The sequence below is a fragment of the Strongylocentrotus purpuratus genome, unplaced genomic scaffold, assembly GCF_000002235.5.
Source record: "Strongylocentrotus purpuratus isolate Spur 01 unplaced genomic scaffold, Spur_5.0 spur5_scaffold_21, whole genome shotgun sequence".
Lineage (NCBI taxonomy): Eukaryota > Metazoa > Echinodermata > Echinoidea > Camarodonta > Strongylocentrotidae > Strongylocentrotus > Strongylocentrotus purpuratus.
This window is the reverse complement of record NW_022145607.1, coordinates 13,381,634-13,406,224: the sequence shown is the minus strand read 5'-3', so window position 1 is coordinate 13,406,224 and position 24,591 is coordinate 13,381,634. Positions and strand designations below refer to the sequence as shown.

At 37.4% G+C, this 24,591-nt stretch overlaps 2 protein-coding genes and 1 long non-coding RNA gene across 3 annotated transcripts in view; all 3 read right to left on the bottom strand.

Annotated features, from left to right (window-relative positions):
• Positions 1 to 6,351: 6,351 nt before the first annotated feature.
• Positions 6,352 to 20,458, bottom strand: LOC105441048 (transient receptor potential cation channel subfamily A member 1 homolog). The gene is made up of 9 exons (XM_030994160.1): positions 20,449 to 20,458; positions 19,979 to 20,163; positions 17,781 to 18,029; positions 14,400 to 14,508; positions 13,523 to 13,614; positions 12,962 to 13,183; positions 12,393 to 12,461; positions 9,695 to 9,925; positions 6,352 to 8,459 (listed from the first exon to the last, which is right to left on the bottom strand). Exons 1-9 carry the CDS (start codon positions 20,456 to 20,458, stop codon positions 8,298 to 8,300), a joined length of 1,329 nt encoding a protein of 442 aa, XP_030850020.1. The 3' UTR covers positions 6,352 to 8,297.
• A 252-nt stretch (positions 20,459 to 20,710) lies between these two features.
• LOC115928082 lies at positions 20,711 to 24,069 on the bottom strand. The gene is made up of 3 exons (XR_004065868.1): positions 23,930 to 24,069; positions 22,216 to 22,358; positions 20,711 to 20,818 (listed from the first exon to the last, which is right to left on the bottom strand). It is a non-coding gene; the product is annotated as an uncharacterized LOC115928082 (long non-coding RNA).
• A 68-nt stretch (positions 24,070 to 24,137) lies between these two features.
• Positions 24,138 to 24,591, bottom strand: part of LOC115927866 (ankyrin repeat and SAM domain-containing protein 6-like) — a 3,813-nt gene continuing 3,359 nt past the window's right edge. Inside the window, exon 4 of the mRNA XM_030994159.1 lies at positions 24,138 to 24,203. Within this exon, the coding sequence (XP_030850019.1) occupies positions 24,138 to 24,203 (66 nt within the window). The remainder of the gene's footprint in view (positions 24,204 to 24,591) is intronic.

The following is a 24,591-nucleotide window of genomic DNA, read 5'->3' as shown; positions in this document are numbered from 1 at the left end:
TTTCATTTCCATCGTCAAACAAATCCGTCGTAAAAGTACAGATAATTTCACTCCTTCTGCATGAGAATACGCCAAAATAATTTAGAAGTACACAGGTCAAGATAATTTAGATTTAGATTTTTTAAAGTTTATTTTCCAAAATCAAAGGTGAAAGAGGGCACATGAAATGATTTTAGCAACACCATCATGGAAAAACGAAGCATGACTGTATTTGATTACAATGAGTCTGCTTATGCTTATGGAGAAGTTTATGGATATCATAATTGCGTGCCAGACAGGAAGTATATTTAACTAGGCCTGGGGGTGTTTCACAAAGATCCTAAGTAGAACTTAACTCTAAGTTGGACTTAAACATTATGGACAGCCATTGGAGTCTTAAAATGAAATATATTCAAAAGCAGAAATTCAAGTATTTTAGACTTTTTATGAATTCCACATCAAGAACATGAAATCTTTCATAATGATGGAAAATATGATTGATTTGAATCAACATTTTATGCCTTGTAAAATAATTTTTACAAAATATTTTCAACGATGCTAACGGCATACCATTATTTTAAGTCCAACTTAGAGTTAAGTTCAACTTAGGATCTTTGTGAAACACCCCCCAGGTGTTTGTAAAACAAAATAATTCATGTCTCTATATATGTCATCGGCTTATATCCTCGAAACTCACCAGCATCTTTCGAAACGAGAAGTTTCACACATGGTAGATTACCCTCCTTCACAGCTAAGAAGAGTGGTGACTGTCCATTGGCATTTGATGTGTTAACATTATCAGGTTCCGCATCCAAAGCGCGTCGCAACTCCTCTACGTTCCCCGCTTTTGCTGCCTATTTTTTGGTCACACAGAAAGAGGAAACGTTAATTATAAACAGGAATGCATAATTTGGAGGCACGGAGACACAAGCCCCTTCCTTCTACCACCAACCAGTGACGGAAAACACAAACACAAACACAGAAAATGAGTACACCAACGATGATATGCCCTTTTCTGCACCTTCCCCACACCCGATCGCCTTGCCTTGCATTTCATGATTGGACCCATGCTCCTCCGGTGCATGTTTGATCAATATATCAATACCAAGTAATTGGGAACATATACATATTTATTTTTAGTAGTTGTTGTAGTAGTAGTAGTAGTAGTAGTAGTAGTAGTAGTAGTAGTTAGTTAGTTGTAGTATTTTGTATTTCTTGTTATAGTAGTAGGAGTAGGTAGAGTATGTCAGACAACAACAACAACAACGACAACAACAGCAGCAGCATCATTATCATCGTCATCAGTACTAGTAGTACTAGTAGTAGTAGTAGAAGTAGTGAAAGTAGAAAATGCAGTTTGAGGAAGAGGAGGAGGAATGGGAGAAGAAAGAAGAGGAGAAGAGCAGGAGGTGGATTAGTTATAAAGGAGGAGAGGAGCAGGAGGGGAAGGAGCAGGAGGAGGGCAAGGAGTTCAGAAGAAAGGGGAGAAGGAAGGAAAGGAAGAGAGAAGGAGCAGGAGGGGAAGGAGCCCTACATGTATTATTGGGTGGTAGCCCCCCCCCCCCCCCCATCAACGGGTGTGGGCAAAACTGAGAGAAAAAGCCGGAAATCATGTCATTTCTGCAACATGTCTAAATCACTGGTATCGAGTTAGAAATAAACCACTTTTTAATTATTAGGGGGGAGGTGTCAACTGTCAATTGCACCCAACAGCGTTGATTCTTTGCCAAAAACTTAAAAAAGGATGGTTTTGTCGCTGTCAACAAGCACTAATTTCCAACTACTATCAAGCTATTTTTTTCCCTTCTGTGAGTGTCTACTGTGTTTACACGATGAATGGACGGTAAATCTTAACGGGGATTTCCATTATCTTTTAGCTGTGTAGTGCATTCAATGTTTTTCATTTCTTCTAACCAAAAACATGCTTTTGCCCTTAATACCCGGCTAACGTTCTGTCAATGGACGCCTAAACGACTGTATTTCGTAATTTCTCTCCTTTCATGAACATGGGGAAAATGTTTAATCTCCATGCAAACATTTAGGTTGAAGTTCGGAATAAAAAGGGGAAAAGCTAAAAGAGCAACAAGATAAAGAAGCTAGCATCTATCTAACCATATCTAATCAAAAGTTTAATGGAGGCTATCGGAAGGACCGGTATGTCAATTCAAAATAGGATTCGCATAGAATGGACGCCCAGACGACTGTATTTCGCAATTTTTCTTCTTTCATAAACATGGAGAAAAAGATTTTCCATGCAAACATTTAGGTTAATGTTCGGAATAAAGTGGGAAGAAGTTGAAAAAGCTAGCCTCTATCTATATATATATATATATATATATATATATATATATATATCTAATCAGAAGTTCAATGGAGGCTATCGAAAGGACCGGAAGACAAATCCCCTAGCCCCCCCCCCCTCTCTCTCTCTCTCTCTTTCTCACTCTCTCTCTCTCTTTAGAGGCGGCGCTCCCGGTGGGCAGGGGGCAAAGTGCTTCCCCACTATTTCAAGTACCCACAAAGTGCCCCTTATACTTTGACTAGTGCCCCTATTACTTTGTAAAAGTGCCTCTTTTTTCATATCTGAAAAGTGTCCCTTTTATTTTGACACGTGCCCCTTTTTTATTTGCAATAAGTGTACATGTTCCATTCTCATATGTGCCATTTGTAATCCCTAGTTAGTGCCAATTTTCAAGTACGAGAAATGCCCATTCTCACTTTTGATAAGTGCCCAATTCAGCTCTGATAATTGCCCGATTCAAATCTGAGAGTTGCCCCTTTTACTTCGACAAGTGCCCCTTTTCCTTTGTTAAAAGTGCACCTTTCCCTTTTAATAAAGCTACCCCTTTTTAACTCGGAAAGGCGCACCTTATAATTTCACATGTGTCCCTTTTATTTTCTTATAAGTGCTTTTCCTTATGATAAGTACCCCTATATAAAAGAGAGCCCCTTCCCTTCTCGCAAGTACCCCCTTTTCATCCCTAGTAAATGACCCTCATCAGGTACGAGAAGTTACTCCTTTCACTTCAGACAATTGCCCCTTCACCTTCAAAAATTGCCCCTATTCAAATCTGAGAGATGTATGTTTTACCTCGTAAAGAGCCCCTTCCCCTCCTGATAAGTGCTCTTTTCATCTTCGATGGGTGCTCTTTTTTGAAACTTTAATAAATGCCCCTCTATTTATTATTTTCCTTTGACACGCGCCCCTTTTCATAGTCTGTTCAGTGCCTCTTTTCACTTCTGATAATTTCCCTTTTAACAATGAAACGTGCCTCTTTTCCTTTTTAATAAGGGACATATCCCCTTTTCACCTCTGATAAATGCCTCTATCAAAACCCGATGGGTGCCCCTTGTCCGTCGACGAATATAATTATGTTACTTATCAAAGGTCATTCCAGTCTTCCGTTATGAGAATTTGCTTGTTAATGAATGAGGATTGGGTCTTTTCCTCTTTATAAGATGTAATTTTTCGTACTGCGACCTCACAAATCTTAACATTTTTTCTCGCTTGCTTCGCTTTTTTTTAGACCATCACACCCAACTATAAAGTACGTTGCATATTAAAGCAAATCCTTGTATGATGTATAAAGAGAAACAAATATTAATTGAAATTATCCCTGATAGTGTATTCAGATGTAGGCGTATGCACTAATGCAAAAACAAAAACTGAATATTTTCGTTTTGAGATTTCAGTTTGTAGGTGCCCTTTTTCCAGAAAGAGTCCTTTTTGGGAAGTCACTCTCTTTTGTAACTTTCTTTTATCTTTATTCGGTTTAAATAATAGTGTAATCTTGCATTGTTTTTGCCTATTCGAGAGTAGTATTATAAAAAGTAATTTGGTGAGGACAACAATGATTATGAGATGAGTTCCCAAATGTCTACGTGAAAATTCTTTAAGTAGGCCGTCGTTATCAGCAGACTTTCCAGTAGGCATTTCATAAAGTACTTTATTAAAAGCACTCGTTTTACAGTTTGCCTTCACAAAGCTCAGTTTTATTCTTTAGATAAGCAATTCCCGTCTACGTTTAAGAACTTCTGCCTGATGCAAATTGTTAGAGCCAATCGCACGTGCTGTCTAATGAATATGCATAAATATCGTGACGTATCATTTGACCCGGCAACGCCCCCCGACCTCTAGTTCTGCACATCGGATGCTTTCCAAAGTCAAAGGTGATTGCAATGACAGTCCCAGAGCTACTTGGCGCTAATCAGCTATTTCTTTCGAGATTTCCTCAGGTCATTTATTACCTTGCACCGTTTGCTTATCGATCCCTCCCCTCCAACCATTCCACCTTCTCCTATGCCTCCTTCCTTTTCTCATTTTTCTACTTCTTCTTCTTCTTCTTCTTCTTCTTCTTCTTCTTCTTCTTCTTTTTTTACCATAATTTTTCTCTTGTTTTTCTTCTTCTTTAATACCGGTATATCGTCATGCTCCTACGGTTAATACTAAGCTTGAAGCTTTTATTTGGTGTTGTCGTATATGACTCGTACCCTCGATCAGGTATCACCTATCCTCATCTTCATCACCATCATCAGCATTCAGATTGAGATTCAGAAAAATGTTATTGGTCCATTTGGAAATTCAGTTGTTGGCATTTCATAAAGCACATGAACAATATACGATAGAAAATAATATACACAAATAGATAATACAAAGTAGCAAATTTACAATGACAACTTATATGGAAACACAGATATAAATCGTTTGTACATAGTGGAATAATATAAGAAAATAGGATAAATATATGGACTCACAACACTATTTAAAATGTACGATTGCGTAGAATTCGGAAATAGTATTGTTATTATCTTTTATTATTATTATTTTTAGAATTTGTATTGTTATTATCATGATCGTTAACAACAGTATTCATCATCATAATCTTCATCATCATTATCACCATTATCAACTTCACCATCACCATCATCATCATCGTCATTGTCATAATCATTATCATCATCACCATCATCATCATCATCATTTCCACCATCATCGTCGTCGACATTGTTGTTGTTCAATTGTTATCAGTCACATGCTAATAAGTAGGCCTACATTTACTATTACACTTCAATTGACATTGATTTGACAATGAAAAAATGGAGTTTCTCGATTTATTAAAATGTCACGTTTGCGCACGATATTGTTCTGGTAAGATGTTACTCAGTTAACTTCAGTACGTTGTAATTCTTCAATCACCAAATCAATAATAGTAGTTTGAAATGCATCGTTGGAAAATGGGCATAAATTCTGTATTAGTTAATAATTCTTAATCATCTAATTCTTAAAATCCTTTTTTTTTTCTTTCAAAAGGCAAATTGCAAATTAAAAAGTCTTACACATTTATGTATTGTGCTTTTTCCTAAATTTTAAGGATAACAGTTTTTCAGTTTGCACAATTTGTGGGTCGTAACATTAAAGTGTGAATTCAAAGAAAATCACAAATATATCAACTAATGTATCACTAGAAACTGGTAAGCTAACAGATGGCCATCGTACAAGTTTTAGGTCAACTACATATCGCGTGATTTATAAAACAAAATACAAATACAACCACCTCCATAGCATCTGGGATATACGAGAAATTCGCCAGAAAAATGACGATGTTTTAATGACGTCACATAATGTACCAATACTGCCCAAGCAGACGACATCCCATAAAGAATAAACATAATTTCAAAGCTATTATTTCTCATATTATAATGAGTTTAGTGTATATAAATGTGATGGCATTTCAAACCATTCAAAAGGGGATATGAAACCGATTCTGATAACTAAAATATTTTGTTTGTAAATACACTGGATAGGGGATAATTAACAAAGAAAACAAACTTTCAAATTGAAAAACCCCCAGAATGATATAAAGGACAGCATTTTTTCCCTCTTGAAACGCCGGCAAACATACAGCGGTGTGTGCAGCTGAATATACAATGGCGTCTTATTTTGTTAACACACTACAGATTCCTTTACTTTTGCATCGCTGCATTTGTCATCAAAATAAAACCATACGCGTGGTTTAGAATGAAGCAATATAATATAAATTTAGCCCGACGGAAGTGAAGTAAGAGAAAGAACTCAAAAGAAGATAAAAAAACAGGCACTGAAAATGTGTGAGTTGATCTCACACATCTCAGCAACGTTCGGAGAGCTCTTCAGGTGCTATGCCAGGGCTGTATATAAGCGTTTTGTAATTTATAATAATCATTACTTCGAATGTTTCCTAGCATTGAATTTTGATAACCTTGCTGAATCAAAGTATCAACTTTGCAATAATGAAAATAAAGTTAGTTTTTAAAATTAATGAATTTCTAATTTAAATAATTGTGGATTTCATCTACATTTGCATCTGCTTGTGGAGTTTAACATTTATGATACTGTAGTATGTATAATTGATTATTCTTTTAACAAAATATATTATTTAGCTATTTCATATTAATATTGTATTATGCAGTTTGTTAACATATTGTTATCACTCTATACATCGCTATCTGATGACGATTCGTTTGTTAATAGTATCCGGGTTTATTCAATCTGAGTATACATTTATTATTTCTACAGCATGTTCTCTAGGTATAAAATATAAACGGAACAAAATTGTTTCAAGTGCAAAGAAATATTTAGACAAAAATACATATAGTAGTATTCTTTTAACAAAAATAACACTGAAAATATAACAATGACAAAATGCTAAATGACGATTGAGAGCAAAATGAAGATGAGTGAGCACTAGCGGAATAGATTGGTGTTTTTTGTAAAATCAAAACGTCATGGAGTGGCAGTGGTTTGTAGTTCACATACATGCTGTATTTTAACAATAGATACATGTAGGTGTTTATATTTAAACACATTCACCCCTCAGCCTTCTTAATTCTTGATCTAATACTCTGCCTCTGGCTTTTCGCGTTTGTTTGCTACCCATATAGGCCCTAACAGACTCCAATATTCATAATTATATTGACCAGACTTTAAATATACTTCGTCCCTTTTGCAGCCAACATCAAATTCTGTAAAACTTTGCAGGAATTATGAATATGTCATGTATGTCCATTTGTAAATCAGACTATTACTTACTGGCTCTATAGCTTAAGTCGATTCAACAACTAATAGTCATTTTTAAGCCCCTTGTTTTTTAGGGAAGTTCTATATAGGTATATATGAGCATACAATACATCACACAGGGACGTGAGGATATGACCCTTTCTGTGACCTTGTTAGTATCAAAATATAATGAATCAGATTGCTCATGCTTTTGCTTTTGCTCGTTTGAATATTATTTAAAAATATCTAATCCACGAGGCTGTTGTTGTCTTTTTGTTATTGTTGTTGTTGAAGCTGATCATCTGACTTGTGTGTACATATTGGACAAAACTTAAGTATGCCTTCATCATTGGTCCCTCCGATCCCCTGGCTTTTAAGCGCACCGGTATAATGTATTTTTAATTTTAATTCAATTCAATTCAATTCAATTCATTTAGATTTTTTACATTGTATTTTTTTGACGTATTTGCTAACATGAACATTCAGTAATATATTTCTTACAATAGTATTTACATGATACGAGAAGAGAAACTATTGGTTGCTTAAAAAGGCCATATTATAGCAAATGTGCTAGTCGAGCCTAGCCACTCACACCTAAAATATGTAGTTTAGTACAAGTAAGTTCAGAAAACGAAACAAAACAAAAAATCATGAATTTACTACTACTATGGATATTTAAAAAGAAAGAATTAGTCTTAACAATGTCTTACAATATACAAAATGATAACATGAAATAGATTTTTAGTACATAATTATCCAGATTATTTACATGGATTTATCATTCATAATTTGTTGAACAAATGACTTTTAACTGAATTCCGAATTCTATTTTAGACCTTGTAAATATGACATTAATATGAAATTCACTACCCACACATAAAGTGACTGAATATTGACCTTGTGTTGTTTTAAATGTTAGAAGACGTAATTGTCCACCTTCCTTTATCATGTTTAAAAATAAGGTCTGTCAACACCGTTTCCCTGATAGAATAGGTTTTGGAAAAAAATAAATGGCGGGAAACAAACATAAAGCAAGGTATATTATCAAACAGAAACATTGAAGAAATTGCATTTTATACCACACATACCCAGCATACAACATGATAGGACAGAAAGGAGGAAGGTTAGGAAAGAAGAAAGAAGAAAGGAGTAAAAAGGAAACAAGAAGAGAAAGGTAACTTGATACATAAATTCAGTGATGTTCACGTATGATAAGAAACTGTTTAAGTTTACTAAGCCTAAAGTACTCCACTCGCCACTACTCATTGAATTATCAGCACCTTTAGACAGTTTGCTGTTGGACTTGACTTATCAAACCGTTTACTTTTAGTATTTCGTCTTGCATTTGGTCTCGCATCTGACACAGCTTCTGGAGTAGAGTTTGGTCTGTCCTTCCATCGGGCTGGTCTTCAATATGACTGCACGATGGCTTCTTCATCTTCAACTGAAGAGATACAAATGAATTGATAGAACAGTACGTAAACGAAGACCCCTAACGTATTAAAGTATTCAAAGTGGGGGGGGGGGGCTAAAGTATTTACAATTAGGTGGAGCGTAGCGAGCATTAATTGGCGTGGGGTCTAGGGGCAGAACCCCCTGACGCTTAGGGATTTTAGCAGGCCAGGGGTGGTGGAGCGTCGTTTAAAGTGGGGAGGGGGCACCAACAAAAAAGGGCACTTTTCGGGGAAAAGGGGCACCTACAAAGGGAAACCTCAAAGCAAAGATATACAATTTTTAGACATTGCTATATACCCCTACATTGTGATTACATTATCAGTGATGATTTCAATGCTGCACACTAAGAAATAGGGATACATTTGGGGGTGCAGATCGCTGCTACAATAGCAGCCACCTATAGGGTGCAAGTCTGCAATACGTGGCTGCCATTGTAGAAGCGGTCTGCACCCCTAAGGGTGCTCTTTTGCACCACTAAGGGTGCAAGTCTGCAAAATTGCACCCTATAGGTGGCTGCTATTGTAGCAGCGGTCTGCACCCTATAGAGTGCAAATTTGTAACATTATTTTTAAGTGTGTGGTTACTCTCTTTAAATGGTCCAAGATACTGCGTAAGCATCATACATGTATTTTACAGCGAGCGAAGAGAGTGACCAATGTTGAAAAATCATGAGTATATTGCTTCAAAGCCTAGTACATAAAACAGCAGTATGTGGAGGGCATTTACATCAATATAACAAAAACATAGTAATGAGTGGTACACTATAAAGTATAGCTCACAGAATACAGCGAAGAAATCATCGCAACAAATTTACAACGACATTTATCTGAAAAGACAAAGAGCACATGTCAAAGTATAATGGGGAATTATCAGAGGTGGAATTGTGATCTCCTCGCACATAGTAAGGGACACTCAACACAGATGAAAAAGACACTCATAACAACGGAGAGGGGTGTTTATTACAAGGTAAAAGGGCATTTATCAGAAGGAAAATGGCACTTGTCAAAATATAAGGGAAACCTCTCAGATTCTCTTTAACGTCATTTTTCAAAAAGTGTGGGAGGAGGGTCTCGTTTCGTCTCTGACGTCTGGTCTCTTCTCCCCTCCTCCCTGTCTATTTTTTTTATGTGGTGGAGGGGGGGCACGTCACCCGGTCACCCCTCCCCAAATCCACCACTGATAGCTGGAATCGTAATAACATATATGGGCCTATCTATAATTTACCTGGTTACGAAGTTCTTCTCTCTCTTGGTTCCTCTTACATACCGCCCTCACGCTTTCTCGAAGCTGTTCGAAATCGATCACGGAAGCAAACCACGTTCGATACCTAGTTAATTTAGACCCGCGTGACAGTTCTATCTTCAGGGATTGAACCGTGATTGGGAGCCATCTAATGACGTATTCACCTAGAGGCGTGCCGAGCGCCATATTCTCAGCAGATATGACTCGATCGACCTGATAAAGGTGTAAACAGGAGACGTTATTTCTATGTAAGAAATAGCCTATCCGATAGGCGTCGGGCTAAATGGCAAGTGTACTAATCGCGTTATGGAGACTGACATCGGCGCGGGCGTCAGCCCGAACGCCTATCATCACTAGTCAACTCATCATTATTCATATATGTGTATCGTATGCGTGACTAGCGTATTCTCATGCATGATTCATAAGACTAGCCTTATTTGGTGATCGATCACTTTGATTCAACCAATCAAACATCATCTCCAGGTTCCTAATCACTCATTTGCCTATTTTGGTCCATGCTACATAAATATTCATGAAAGAGCTTTACAGGGGTGTTGTAGATTTTCTACGAACGAAACACTGTACATAAACGAAAATAAAACTTTTCGCATGCACCAGTGATGAAAGGCCGCCCGCGCCGATGGTCACTCTCCATATAAACGCGATTAGTATACTTGTAAAGCCCGACGCATATCGGATAGGCTATGTTAGAAACTGTGTTACATCATTACTTTGTCATGCAAGATTCCCAAATCCATCAAGAGTATTTTTTTTGTCGATTGTAGAAGTGACACAACGTAGCACGTGTGATCACTTTGGTGCCTAGGTCACATATAAACCGGGCCCCGTACGATTTTCCCTACCCGGCGGCTTGCCGTAGATTTAGAGACCGTACGGGAACCTTCCGATTTTAATTTCTATGGCATGTGTGGTCACATATTCTGCGGTGCCCGGGAGGTGCCCGGTGAAAATTGGTCGAGTGGAATGCAAGGCGCCGGTAAGGGTGCCGGTAGGGTGCCGGCCGGTAAGCTTACGGGCTCCGTCCGATGAGCAGGTGCACCCATGGCTCCGGGAAGGTGCCCTGTCAGGGCCCGGCCGGGGTCCTCAAGGAGCCCGGGCGGGTGCCTTGCGGTGCACCTGCTCATTGGACGGAGTCCTCTGACAATCGCACCTCCTGTATTTAAAGCTGGGTTGTACATTATGAGATGCCGCACGGGCAATATTCATTTCAAATGGTACGGCACCCGGCCGGGCGCCTTGACGACCCCGGCCAGGCCCCGGCAGGGCACCTTCCGGAAGCCATCGGTACACCTGCTCATCGAACGCAGCCCGTAAGATTACCGGTCGGCACTCGTCCGGCACCCTGCCGGCACCCTTGCGGGCGCGTTGCCTTTCACTCGACCAATTTTCTCCGGGTAACTCTCGGGCGCCGCAGAATATGTGACCACACATGCCGTAGAAATGAAAATCGGACGGTTCCCGTACGGTCTCTAAATCCACGGCAAGCCGCCGGGTAGGGAAAATCGTACGGGGCCCGGTTTATATGTGACCTAGGCATTAGGAAGCACATTCGAATAAGTCCTTCCCTTCGCCAATTGAATTGTCTACCTATACATTAGAGAATCGTGTTCAAGATGTGTTTGACTACCTTATAGATTCCACACGGACAGGCCCCAGAGTACATGTCTGTAGCTCAGCCAGTGAAATCATTGAGGACTTCAGAAGCCACGGGACTGGTTGTGCTAATGACAAGGACGGTTACCTATACAGAGACAGATCCTTCCCCAGTTGTACCCGTTCTCTGGAACTTACTTTCTTCTTATTTGAGGAAGTTATAGATTCCACAGATCAATTCAAATCAGCTGAAAGTGTATCTTTTTATCTATAATTTGACATTCAGTACCTGTAGATTATCTGTTAAGCTATTTTCTTAAAAGTAATTTGCATTTTATGTGATATAAATGCATTTATTACTATGAAGAAAGTTTTGTATACAAAAATTGTAGGCATGATTTTCACTAAAGTAATAAGGAAAAGGGTGAACAAGAAACAACTATTAGACCCCGTTCTCACTCACTTTGAAAGTGGTCTTAGTTAGACCGCTCCAGACCGCTCCAGAGGAACGGGTCTTGAGGAACGGTTTGCGAGCGTTCACACTCCGAGCAGTTTTTATGGCTCAAACCACTCCAAACCACGAGTCAAAGTGGTCTTGTTGCTATGGCAGCTCAGGTAGGCGGGTCAATTTTTTCGCGCGCGGAATCCAAACCGTATGTACCGTACTACATGTTTCGCACCGAAGGTCACTAGCTCACTTCCGTTCAAAGTACGCTTTCCGTTCACATTGCACGTTAGAGCGCTCTGGAGCGCTCTTAATAAGACCCGCTCCTCAAGACCACCTCGGAAGGTGGACTTCTGGAGCGGTCCAGAAGTCCGCTTCCTGGACCACTTTGAGCGTTCTCACTCACCTAAGAACCGCTCCTGAGGAGCGGGTCTTAGTTAGAGCGCTCCAGAGCGCTCCAACGAAGTGAGTGAGAACGGGGTCTTAGATATTATCTGATCTCCAAGTTTTAATGGCGGGAGGGGGCTTACCCTCTTTTTGATGATATCTATAGTCATAGCAAATTTTCCAATAACTTGAATCTAAAATATCCTTTATTTAAGGTCACAGAAATAAACCCACCTTGAGTTTCATGTAATAGAATGTTGCCTTCTGCCGTATGCCATGGATATCTTCAACAGCCACACCAATCTGTATAGAGGACATTGAATTATTTTAATATTTAAATGGATTTTTGTATATAAATATATACTTATATAAAGATATGAGAGAATAATGGTCATGTAGCTGAAATCAAATTATCTATTGCTGTCCTCCTTTTTGGAAATGTTTGCTTATATTGAAAACATGTCTCATACATATCCGCCGCCAAACGTCGCCTGATCCCTGCATGGATTTTAAAACGCCGATTTTTTAATCACTACACAACGGATATGACCGTTTTGGCGACACCTGATTGACTATCAAATGACCATCAGTTTGACATATCTTCTATCTTTAGTTATGCTTTGGCGAGGGCAGGTGAGTGTTTGAGTAATGAATAGCCGCGTGCCTCAGTTGGATCCTAGCTTTTCGGTATTTTTGATTTTTCGACAGTATTATGGGATGGTACTGGACGTGAATCAAACCGTACACCCCTTATGAGTTCAAAAGTCCGGTGACCAATCTGCTACACCACGACGTCTACTTACTAACAGATTCATGGCAATGATGGGCATCACGATGGCGAAAACCACGAACATAACACTTGTGATGAGGTCGGAAAAGACAGATGTCAGTACGTAGTCCTCCTCTGTACTGACATTCTCCGTACCCAGGTAGTTCTGAGAATGAAATATCCGACTAAAATCCAGTTCGCCTGTCGTCATTGCGATCGTCCGAAGGAAGGAGTCCCCGAAGGAGTGAAAATCCGTCTAAGAAAGAGTACATGAACAACAGATGGGACTGAGAAAAAACTGTCGTTATTGTAAAGTCGTCAGCTGCCCGCATATGAAGAAGCCAGAATGTCGTACAAGTCATGTATTGACAATGGTAGTAAATGCAGCGGACAACAACATTTTAAAATTGCTTTTATCGTCGCTGTGCGACATTAAATTCGTGAAGAGTATTCAAACCTAAAAAGGGTTTGACCATTGAACTTTCCTAGGCGAAAGACCGATGTGGACAACCGTCCACCGACAACTCCTAAAGCTAAATTACATACAAACTACAGAGACTATAGAGAAGCCTTTTTTTTTAAATCGCATGCTCACCTGGTTCAGTAGTAACGTGTTGAATGCCAGAGCAAATGCAATCAGGAACAGCAAGATGACGGCCAGAAATTTGACAGTGCTAAAAAGAACATCTAAGTAGAAATAAAATATGGATAGTGTGACGAATCTTAACTATTGTATCATATGCATATTCATGTTGATGTAAATGTATGCGCATGGGCATTCGATGAATTAGTGAATTTGGAGCTCCAATAAACCACCACAGTCTTGGGTAAAACTTTTTCGTTAACATTTCGATATTTTGAGTAATTGTGTGTGTTATGTAGGTATGAGGGATAATAAATAAAACATGTAGAGCCCTCTCATTGTAATAATAGTACATATGTTGTAGGTCTTCAAAATAGAAAAGGATGCAGGACTTTGATACAGCGCTTGTTTGGAGCCAGAAGGTCGTTAACCCATATGATTTATACACTTCTGACTCCAGGCTAGCAGAACAGATTTTGAACTTTGACCTTTCATTCATTTCGTGTAGCGGAACGAATTGGAAAGTCGACTGTCACTACATCACATCGACATTACTGATTTGGGCGATTTTTAATTTCTCACTTTTTCGATCTTGTGATATTCAACTTTAAAAATCCTAACTTTCATCAGTCTGCTTCTCTGAAATTGCCTGCTTTTTTTAAAAAGAGAAACCAGTTGCCTGGGGTTGGATTTAAATGAAGGTTTAGATTAATCAGTATTCAAGGTATTCAAAGTGTTCGAATTTTATGATGTCTATTTATCTCACTTAGTTTAATACAGAAATAAGCAATAAATCCTATTGTCATAGATTAGTTCACTCAGCCGAAAATAATCTATTATGCGTCGTTGAAGCATTAATTTACCGTTTGTAAAAAATATGAGGCCATACCTTCAAACATGATGACGTAGATGCCAAGGGTCGATGTCTGCCGAACGTAGAGGGCAAGGTTTATCCAGGCCAGGAAAATAGCCAGTGCTCCACACTGCCATTGCCATTTCTGTCAGATTAGGACCAAGATATACATTCATTGAAACACAATCGCAAAGACTTTAGACAAAATAATCATCATAAGGCTAGCTCAATAGCCTTGTCCATCACCCATTGAAATGTAGGAATATTTCCATGACGTTTGACGTAATCCGACCATGAATTCAACGTGACATACATGTTCCGTATTTAGATTTACCTTGAGTTAATTTCTCGAAAGTATTTGCGATTATTTATTATTTATACATTTATACATATTTATTCAGGTACACAAGATCTGAAATAAATCTATTTTGCATCTTGGACCCGGTATTAAAAGCATCATATATAAATAAGTAACAATAAGAAAGTATAACAAAAAAAGTAAAATCATATTGCTCCGGTTGTCTCATTTTCGCCAGCACAAACGTAGCTAGTTTGCGTATATAGCAGACGGCAATCGGCGGATCAGACGACACTTGATAGTGATTTTGTATGTGAGATTGCTTTGCTAAATATAAAATACAATAATCGTTTCCATATCTTTAAACTATCATTGATATCTGATAATTAGACAGTTAGTAAAATAAACCTACCAAATTACATAATACAATGAAATACTTGACTGAAAGTAGGGGAGTTTGATGTGGTGCACAATTGCACCCCTCTGTTAATAATCGAATAGTCCATGGAGTTTATGAATATTCATGTTTTTGCTTACCTCGGCAAAATGCTTGCCTATACTAAATGGAAAAATTACGGTAGGGGGGGGGGTTGGCTGAACAAATCAGAACTAATCTATGAGAATTCATGCTTATTATCCTTCGTGGGCTTGACTTATAACCTTACAATCGAGTGGTAAATTGCGTCCAAAGTTCGACTTGTTGCACATGTGTTATATAGGCAATGGCGAGCTGGCGACCTATTTTGACCAACTTACGGTGGGTAAACTTCAAAAGTCAGTGGGGCATGAGGGGTCCAATGAAAGAGCTAGTGATAACGTATGTCGGGCTGGATGTGCTTTTTGTTTAAACAAAACAAAAAAATTAACGATTTTTTTTTTTTTTTTTTTGGTGTAAAAGTCCATGGGCTAACATGTTTATAGGCTGCTGAACTCTGACGATAGAGGGCGTTGTCAAATGAGACTAAACGGAGCTATATTTACAAAATACATCATAGTAATACAAAATATGGTAGGATAATCATGCAAGGTCTTAACAAAAAAAAATCAAATATGAATGAAGGCTACATAAAACAATATCAACATAAATATAGTCATATAACAGTATACAAATGTAAGGTTTCAGCTCAGAGATTGGGGTTATTACAATGGATTCGATTTTGATATTTTTTTGGTACAATAATTTGAAAATATCCAGAGACTGAGCATTTTGAAAGTTATTGGGTAATAGATTCCATACTTTAGCACCGGCATATTTTAAAGACTGACTGTAAAGTTGAATGTTTGATTTAGGCGACACAACATACAGGGAAGTACAGGTAACATTCTGCGTATTCAGTCCATGTCTATCGAAATACCTTTTAATCTCATTGCATAAACGGGATGGGGCAATACCGTGAACACATTGGTACGTCAGTGTAGATAGAAAATAATCACTTCGATTCTAAATTATTTGCCAAGGTAGATTTTTCATCAGATCAAGGCCAGGGGGCGTTTCACCAAACTTGTCATCAGTGACAAATGACAGTTTTTGTTATAAGCAACTGAAATCCTTGCTTCTGATTGGTTATCAACAAATTTGTCACTGAATTCTGTAATTTGTCATTGAAAAAAGGCTTCGCGAAACGCCCCCAGAGGTATGAATATAATCGTAATTACCGGTTACATGAGGAGCCGCCCTTTTCTGGAGTCTCAAAAGGGGTAATTTATATTTATTAGGACAGTTACCCCCAAAATAGTAGAGAGTGTGCTTACCTCTCTTAACTCGTATCCTTCGTACTTTGCTCCACTGACCGGAATAACCAGGAAAAATGTAAGTACGTAGATGAACCACTCCAAAAGGCTCTGGTAATTAACCCATAGCCTGCCATGAGGCTGCACGCACGCTACCTATTGAGTGCCATGTGCGTGCAAGGGCGCTTTTGTAATAGCAGTTATTGTTCATGCTCATTGGGCTGTGCTGTGTGTTTTGCACTCGCCATTCATAGAACTATCGCGTTAATCAGATTATCTCCAAAACAACCTGGCACAGTGGGGATTAGCCCTGTGGCACGATAAGAGTTAATGTAGCTACGACCCTGGCTGTACATGTGAAATATCTACAGCAAAAAAAAATGAAACCATAGGATGTTACCCAAGAAATGCACGATTTGGGAATGGTCTTTAAATGCATTTCAGGTCAGAATAATATATTTATATCAGTAAAAAAAAACGGTAGACCTTGACAGTGATATTTTAAGAATGATGTTGAGGAGAAAGATATTGCACTCATCCGAGTCTGCACCCACAATAATCAACAATGAACAAAGAGCCAAAATCCGACGTCGGCATACAGATATCCAAGATACTTAATGAACGATTGCATTAGCTGCAATGTTATGATGTAACCCATTTTGTCGCCCCTTTTCCCTCTATTGAAAGCTTACACTACTTGTATTTCACATGTTCATTTCTTCTTTGTTCTAATGTTAATGTATATTTGTATTGGTGATACAAGGCCCTTAGGTCGAACAGTTATCTAATTTAAAGTGAAAGAGGTACCTTGTCAAAGTAAACCGACAAATAAACAAACACATAACAAGATCCCGAAGACTTTCCAGAAACCAACTTTCAATACTTTATTGTATTTCCAGAAGAAATCATGCCCGGGTGATTGATGTTCATAATTTTATTCATCATGATCGTGTTTTCACACAAGGCTATCAAAATTACCTCCGGTTAAGTGTTTGAAAGTTGTAGCGATCGTGTTAACTAAATCAATCTTTCTTATTTTTCTTTTCTCTTCTTTTTGATGTTTTAAAACAAAACATTTTGTTTCCTCTCAGAACAAAGAAATGTTCATTACTCTAGTCTTATTTATAATATGAAGCGATTATAATGGTTTGTTTACATGATTGTATTAATAAAGTGTTTTTCATATTTTGTTTGTTTTGTAGTGTTGTACACTTTTTTAAGTTTTTGAGAAAAAATTACTATGCGAGAAATTTGAGAATAATTTGCATTTTCTGTCTTGTATGAAAGAATGCAAATATTTAAAAAAAGATAACCTCTTTGATAATGTTGAGAATGACCAATACCAACAAGAATACATAACTTTTACCCCCGAAGAGGGACCTGGAAACCTCAGAGTACGTTGTTTCGGGCAGGAGCTTATCCGGCTCGTAATACCAGATGATGGTCGATATGTTGGTAAACTTGATGAAGGAGGAAGGGGGGTTCACCAAGACATAGCCGGTGAGGAAAGCAAGAAAGAAGAGGTAGACGATGAGCGATACCGAGTTCACAGCCGATCCCAGGATGCGCCATTTGTGTTCAATGAGTTTGATGGAGAGAGGGTGGGTCAGGAGATTGGCGTGGCGCTCCTGTCCTTGCTGAAGGTCAAAGGTTATAAGGTCAAAGGTAATAATCAATACTTCACCTTTGAAAGGTGTGTTAAACTTTTAGATCTGCCCATTTATTTACCCACTTGATAGACAATACATTTTTAACATGTTCTCCATAAAACTTGTGTGACTTTATATTATAATGTATAACGCACTTCCGGTTTAGTATTTTTAAGGTGTGTTAAATAATAATAATAATAATAGTGTTCTTGTATAGTACTTACCAAAATTATGGTATGGTCACTTTTGAACTTCTTAATTTCTCTTTTTAAATATGAAATGGAAGCACTTTTTTAAGTTTTTGAAAAGGGAGGTTGGTGGAATGTTAATTTTCTATAGGGATGTTATTCTTTTTTTTTCTCGCAGATTTTGATATGGATATGTTAAAAGCTTAGATCGACGATACAGGATCAGTTTTAAGAAGAAAAAAAAAGAGATTTCAGAAAGAAACGAAATCCTATTCAAAAATGAATTTATGGATGCACACTATACGATAGAAATTGTAATTTGAAATGAAAAAGCTACTTTGATAACATGGGTTTCAGTGCAACTGAAATAAAGAAAATTAATCAAATATATTTGGCATTACCGTAACATGGAAAACATTCTTGAACAAAAACGACTTTGATGTTTTTGAAACAGGGTTAAAAATGCAATTTCTCTTTAAGAAAAAGTTTGTGATTTAAATGATGTAACTTCAAAATTGTTATTTACAGCTTTAACACCTGATGAAACAAATATATATATTCTGTGTCTAATAAATCTATGCAGCTTTATACATTGACTGAAGAAGAAATGTAAAAGGTATTTCTCATATTAAGGACATCCACTTTGAACTACGATAGTTTCAGTATATGGTATTGAACATTGTTTACACTAACACATATTTACAGGTTTGGCTTCGTAAAGGATGGTCTGTGTTAATTTTGTCAAAATAATGAGGAATTGTATAAGCATACCTTTTTATGAATGTGAACAAATCATTAATTGTACAAAACTGTTTTTCAGTTGCCTATACTACAGAAATTAAATTGGAAAGAAATTCATATATTTGCATTAAACTAACCCAGGTAGAAACGAAATAATTTGTAAATCATCTAATTTTATTGGTAACATATATAACATTACAATTTTCGATGGAAAAAAAATTGTCGTTCTATGATTAAAAAAATACAAGAACAAACGTCGGAAAGTAGTGAGGAAAAAAAATTGGCAGAAGAAAGTTGCACTTTAATATTTCATTAATTTAAATTAAGAACGTAAAGAGAACAGTGACAAATTAATTAAACTACACTTCATCATTTACTATGAGAATTATTAGCATTATTATTAGTTTTGTTACTTCTCTTTCGATCACATACCTGAAGACTGGTTGGGGAAGAGGGGTGGGGCGGGGATGAGTGTAATAGGAATGGAGTGAGTGAATGAAGGTGGCGTGTGTTTGTGTGACTATATGTGTGTATGCATGGGGGATGGAAAGACGGGTGTCTTTTGTTTTTGTGTGTGTTTTGTGTTTTGGTTTGTTTTTAGTTGTTGTTGTTGTTGTTGCTTTCTTCTAGATAAAGTCTCTATTTTCAGGGGTAGTACCATGCTTTATATAAAGATTATAATCATTTTATGTACATAGCATTTTTTTTTTTATTTACTAGAAATGTTAAAAGTATGTATATTTTTAATACATTTTCTTTTTTTATTGTTTTAAATGAAACTTGACATGTGCAAAATAGTTTTGGTCTGTAACTGATTTCACTTCTGAAGGATATAACTTTGCTTTGATTTGTACTATACTACCTCTGTTGCTCTCTCTCTCTCTTTCTCTCTCTCTCTCGCTCTCTCTTATTCTCTCTCACTCTCTTTCTGTTGCTCCTCTCTCTCTGGGGCCCCACCCATTTAAAAAATAATATTTGATTAAAGGAGCTACATATTAAAATGCTTACCATAAGTGCCAATGGATGTTGACCTTTCTTGATTTGAGAATACTTAGGTTTGTGTTTACGGTCCACGAGAAGATTACCATCGTCATCAAAAATTTTGGTGGGATCGATTGAAGCGGTGCCGGTGGAAGTGGTGGCAACGGTGGCGACGGTGTAAGCGGCGGCGGCGGCGGCGGCGGCGGTGGGGGCTTAATAGTTAAATGTAATTACTTATGTAATTGTGTTGAAGTGTCTTTCAAATGGTTTCAATGTGACAGGCGTGCAAGTAGTTTTACACTGTTCAGATTAAAACTATCCTTGACTTGAGTCAAACATGAGTTTTTGTCAGTGTCTTTGCAAAAGTACTTTCTAAACTTGTTTGTTTTGAGGTGTATTTTAATATAGACACCCACAATCTATAAACAAACTCTTTAATAACTTTAATAAGACATAATGCAAAAAAGGGAATTTGCAATTTTCAAACTTTTATTTACTACAAGGCATGACAGATAATATATGTTCTAGATTTTCTATACTTCAGGTTAGGTAAACTAGTAAAACTGCTTTTACTATGCACAAAGGGCGGTGTCAGTACTAGCCGATTGTATATTGCTATAAAAATCCAGTTAAAATTTACGTAATGAGTCATTGAAATGTTCTTAAAAGTCAAAAGGTGAAGGAAGATTCTATTTATTCAATTGGCTTAGGTTGTTTTTCGAAAGTATTTGCGATCGATTTTACTTAACATACCTTTATTTTGCAGAGCCCAAGGTGAGTAGTAGTCGTCTAGAAGTTCAAGATCGAACTTGACTTCATCATTTTCAATCAGCGTGATACATCTGTCCATTACAATTTCTGCTACATCTGTTAGTATTCAAAAGGATTTTTTTTCAGATTTGTATGAAAACAAAGAAAAGGTACATCATGTTTAAACTGTTCCCCTAAGGCCTCCACGTTTTTCTTTCTTCCGAATTTGTTTGCATGTTGTACCATACATGTACTCATATAAATTATGTGCTGTGGTTATGTGTATGTAGTTGAGGTTTTACAGACATTTATCAATCAGATATGATTATTTACGTCTGGGGACCGACTTTAACGTCACCATCTGAAAGACGTGGCTCAGTTTCGAACCTGCGCCTTCAACTGAGTTAGTTAATAACCTCCATTATAAGCTGGATTACAGGCGCACGCCTCAACGCCCCATTGTTGTTATGTACTCATGCTCCATTTTATATTAGTTTTGTATACTTGTATGTGTTGCTTGAAACTTGTTATCTGAAAAAATGCATAAATAGAACAAATAATCCCCCCCCCCCCCCCGAGTTACCGACATACAGGACAATGATAAATATTGTATACCTCTCATTAGAAATCTAACCATAATTATGATTGGTCGAAATTGGAGTCGTGATTTAAGCCATGCCCGCCTACCGGTCTATAGTCTTTGAAATTCGCCCGCATTTCCACCTACAAGTTATAGTAATTTTAAAAGATGCCCGCATGCCCCGGTTTATAACGGGCCGCGTAAATAAATGTTGATGTGTTCCCCCATTGGTTTGCGTGTTAAAAGTTTCTTTGTGCGAGCGCGGATACCAAACAGTCCTTTTTGTCTGCAATTCCCAAATGATCGAAACATTCAGGAAACTTTTCAGCGAAAATTTACAGACAGTGTCTCAGATTTTCTGTGATGTTTTAACCAGTCTTTACCAGTGAAAAAATACACGGGGGCTCGGGGCGAATTAGCCCCCGAAATACCCCCAAAGAGCCCCCGAAAATCAGAAAAGAGCCCTCATAAATTTGCATAAAGTTCAATGCAAAACAAATTTTAGAATGTTATATTCATGCAGGCAAGCTTAAAAGGTAGCCCCCGAAAAATAAATATTAATTTTTTCCCTCGTCTTTACTTGGGAATAGGATAAGATAAGATTTCTTTGTAGATTTGTTTGTAAATTTAGTATATAAATGATATACCGATTGCTTTAATATTCGAAGCAAATCTGTTTCTATACTGGCTCTCAGGGACCAGCGCGCCTCGGGTCATATCATGATGTAACGTCCCCTTGAGCCTATAATAACAGCGATGCCTCTCATAGCAGTCAATATATCTATAGTACTCAATGTTATTTCTTCCTGTTTGAGACATTGGCTCAAAATATTTCGACTATGTATCACTACATGTGTATATTCGTACCACTCTACTCTCCTTCCATTTTTTAAATTTCTTTTTGACGTCATGTGACAATGATCATTTTACCTACCAGGCATGTACTGTATCAACTGTCTCATTGGCGTCGACATTCTTTCGGCATGACATCCCAAGGTCAGGTCACGTGACACTGTCTTCATCAAGAACAAGAGGTCCTTGTATTCCATATGGATCACAAGGAACTTCGCAGTTTCCCTTTAAAAAGAGTATGGCAAAATAAGCGATGGCGTCATGGAATAATACGGAACTAAGTACCTTTTTTTATCAATGAAAAATTGATTACTATTGTAATGATGATTTATTTGTGATCTATTTAGTGAAAGTAATGACTTGTTATGGTATAGTATTTTCCGTAGGAGTTGACCTTAAGAATTGTTTATATCACTTACTTACCAAATGTGTTTTTTGCTAATAACAATGAGCTCTTATACAGGGGTATTAAGAAGTGTGCGAGCAAAGTGCTTTTAAATCACATTTTAGTTATTGCTAAGGAATGTATGTATATGAGCAAATGTAATAACACCATCCCCTAGTACATTTTCTTTGTCATACAACGAAAAGTCATAGATAGTAAAAAGACTTAGAAAATTAAATGTACATGTCAAGAAGTGGGATTCACTCGCGAATACTATAATTAAGAACTAACTCCCTGAAAGTTAATGAAACAGACGGACATATTGACGAATTCAGGAGAACGTTATTCAGGTATTTTGTTTTTGTTCATAAAATGTTCCTTTTCTTTTCTTCCGCACTACTTCGTATGTTGAGCATGGTCCACTGCCTCGGTGGTCTCCGTCTTCTGTGAGTTCAATCCCCTTTCAGTGTTTGGATCGCGGTGCGATGGATCCTTGTGTACCGACCTGCGCTCTCAATCTTATTAATTTAAGTCCCGAAAATTGAATATTGAATTCCTATGTTATATTATCCGAGATGCCATATAATGCTTTTGGAATGTTGTTTTTATTAGTCATGTCAAAACTTCCTATTATATTATAACAAATTAAATTGCTTTGAGTACTAAATAAAACATCACTTGAAAAAGAAAAAAAGATGTAGGCCTAAATTTGTAAATTGCTGACAGTATTTCTAATTATTTTGTTGAAATACAAAGTTGAAATCCTAATGAGCTTGATTTTATATTTCATTATACTTTTAATTCTTACACATTTTTTTTTTATTCTACGAGTTTCGAAGTATAAAACCTATTTCTGAGAACTGTATACGAAAGGTCCGTGCAAAGCTGTTATATTCCATATTGATTTACTACTTGCTAGTAAAATTGTGTGAGCCGCGTAATGTTTTTCGAAAAAGTATTGATAATTTACGAATGTTGGAAATATGGAGAAACCTAGTGAAAGCCGATCATGTTTTGCATGTGTTGTTCAACGTAATTGACAGTGATGTAGCTACATTGGGACGGGGAACGTGCCCCTTCACTAGCCCCTATGACGGGGAAAAGTAAATGTAAGAGAGAGAAGGTAATAAAATAAAACACTAAATACACTCTACTATGCCTTCCCACATCCTTCTCCTAATCAAGGACCTCGCTAATATGTATTTCATCCATTGACCACTCCACACTCTCCCCCCCCCCCCAGGATTTATGCCCCCTTAGAAGTCTAAACTTATGCTACGCCACTGGCAATAATTACATTATTAATTTGTATAAATTACTATAGTGCACTTGTATTTTTATGCTAATAGAAATGTGGATTTATATTATGTTATTATATCAGATATGATTGTATTTATATTAACCAACTTACACTCGCCTATACATGATGGCTAAGGACAAGCAATTCAAGTCGTCCACAGCACTGGTCTGACACAAGTCTGCACCATTGTAGAATAAGAACTCGACTATGGACTGGTGACCGAGCCGACAGGCGAGAAGAAACGGCGACAGCCCCCACTGCAGAAAAACGAAGATAAAAACGAAGATTAATCTGAATGCCTTTGTTACGATATTTTTTTTTAATTTGATTTGATTGTATGTGTTGATTTACTTTGTTTTGCTTTGTCTGTTTTGTTGTTGGTGCTCTAGATGAATAAAGGTGATGTTGCTGATAATTATGAAGAGAAGGAGGGTGTTGATGATGATGGTGATGATGATCAGGATGATGTAAATGATGATAATGGTGGAATTATTATAGTGATGGATGATAATTTGGGACAAAGATGATGGTGAAGATGATAATGATGATAATAATTAACATATCACTGGGGTTGGTGTCGATGGTTATGGTAATGGTGAACGTGATGATGAAAACCAATGTTGCTCTGGTTAACGTTATCATTTTACTAATCATTTTTCACTGCTTGCGTATTGATTGGTTTTTGTCTAATTCTTCTTCTTTGGGAAGGGGGCTCGATATGATTAAAGAGCAAATCCCTTAGAACAGGAATGCCCCGATCCTTTGGAGCTTAC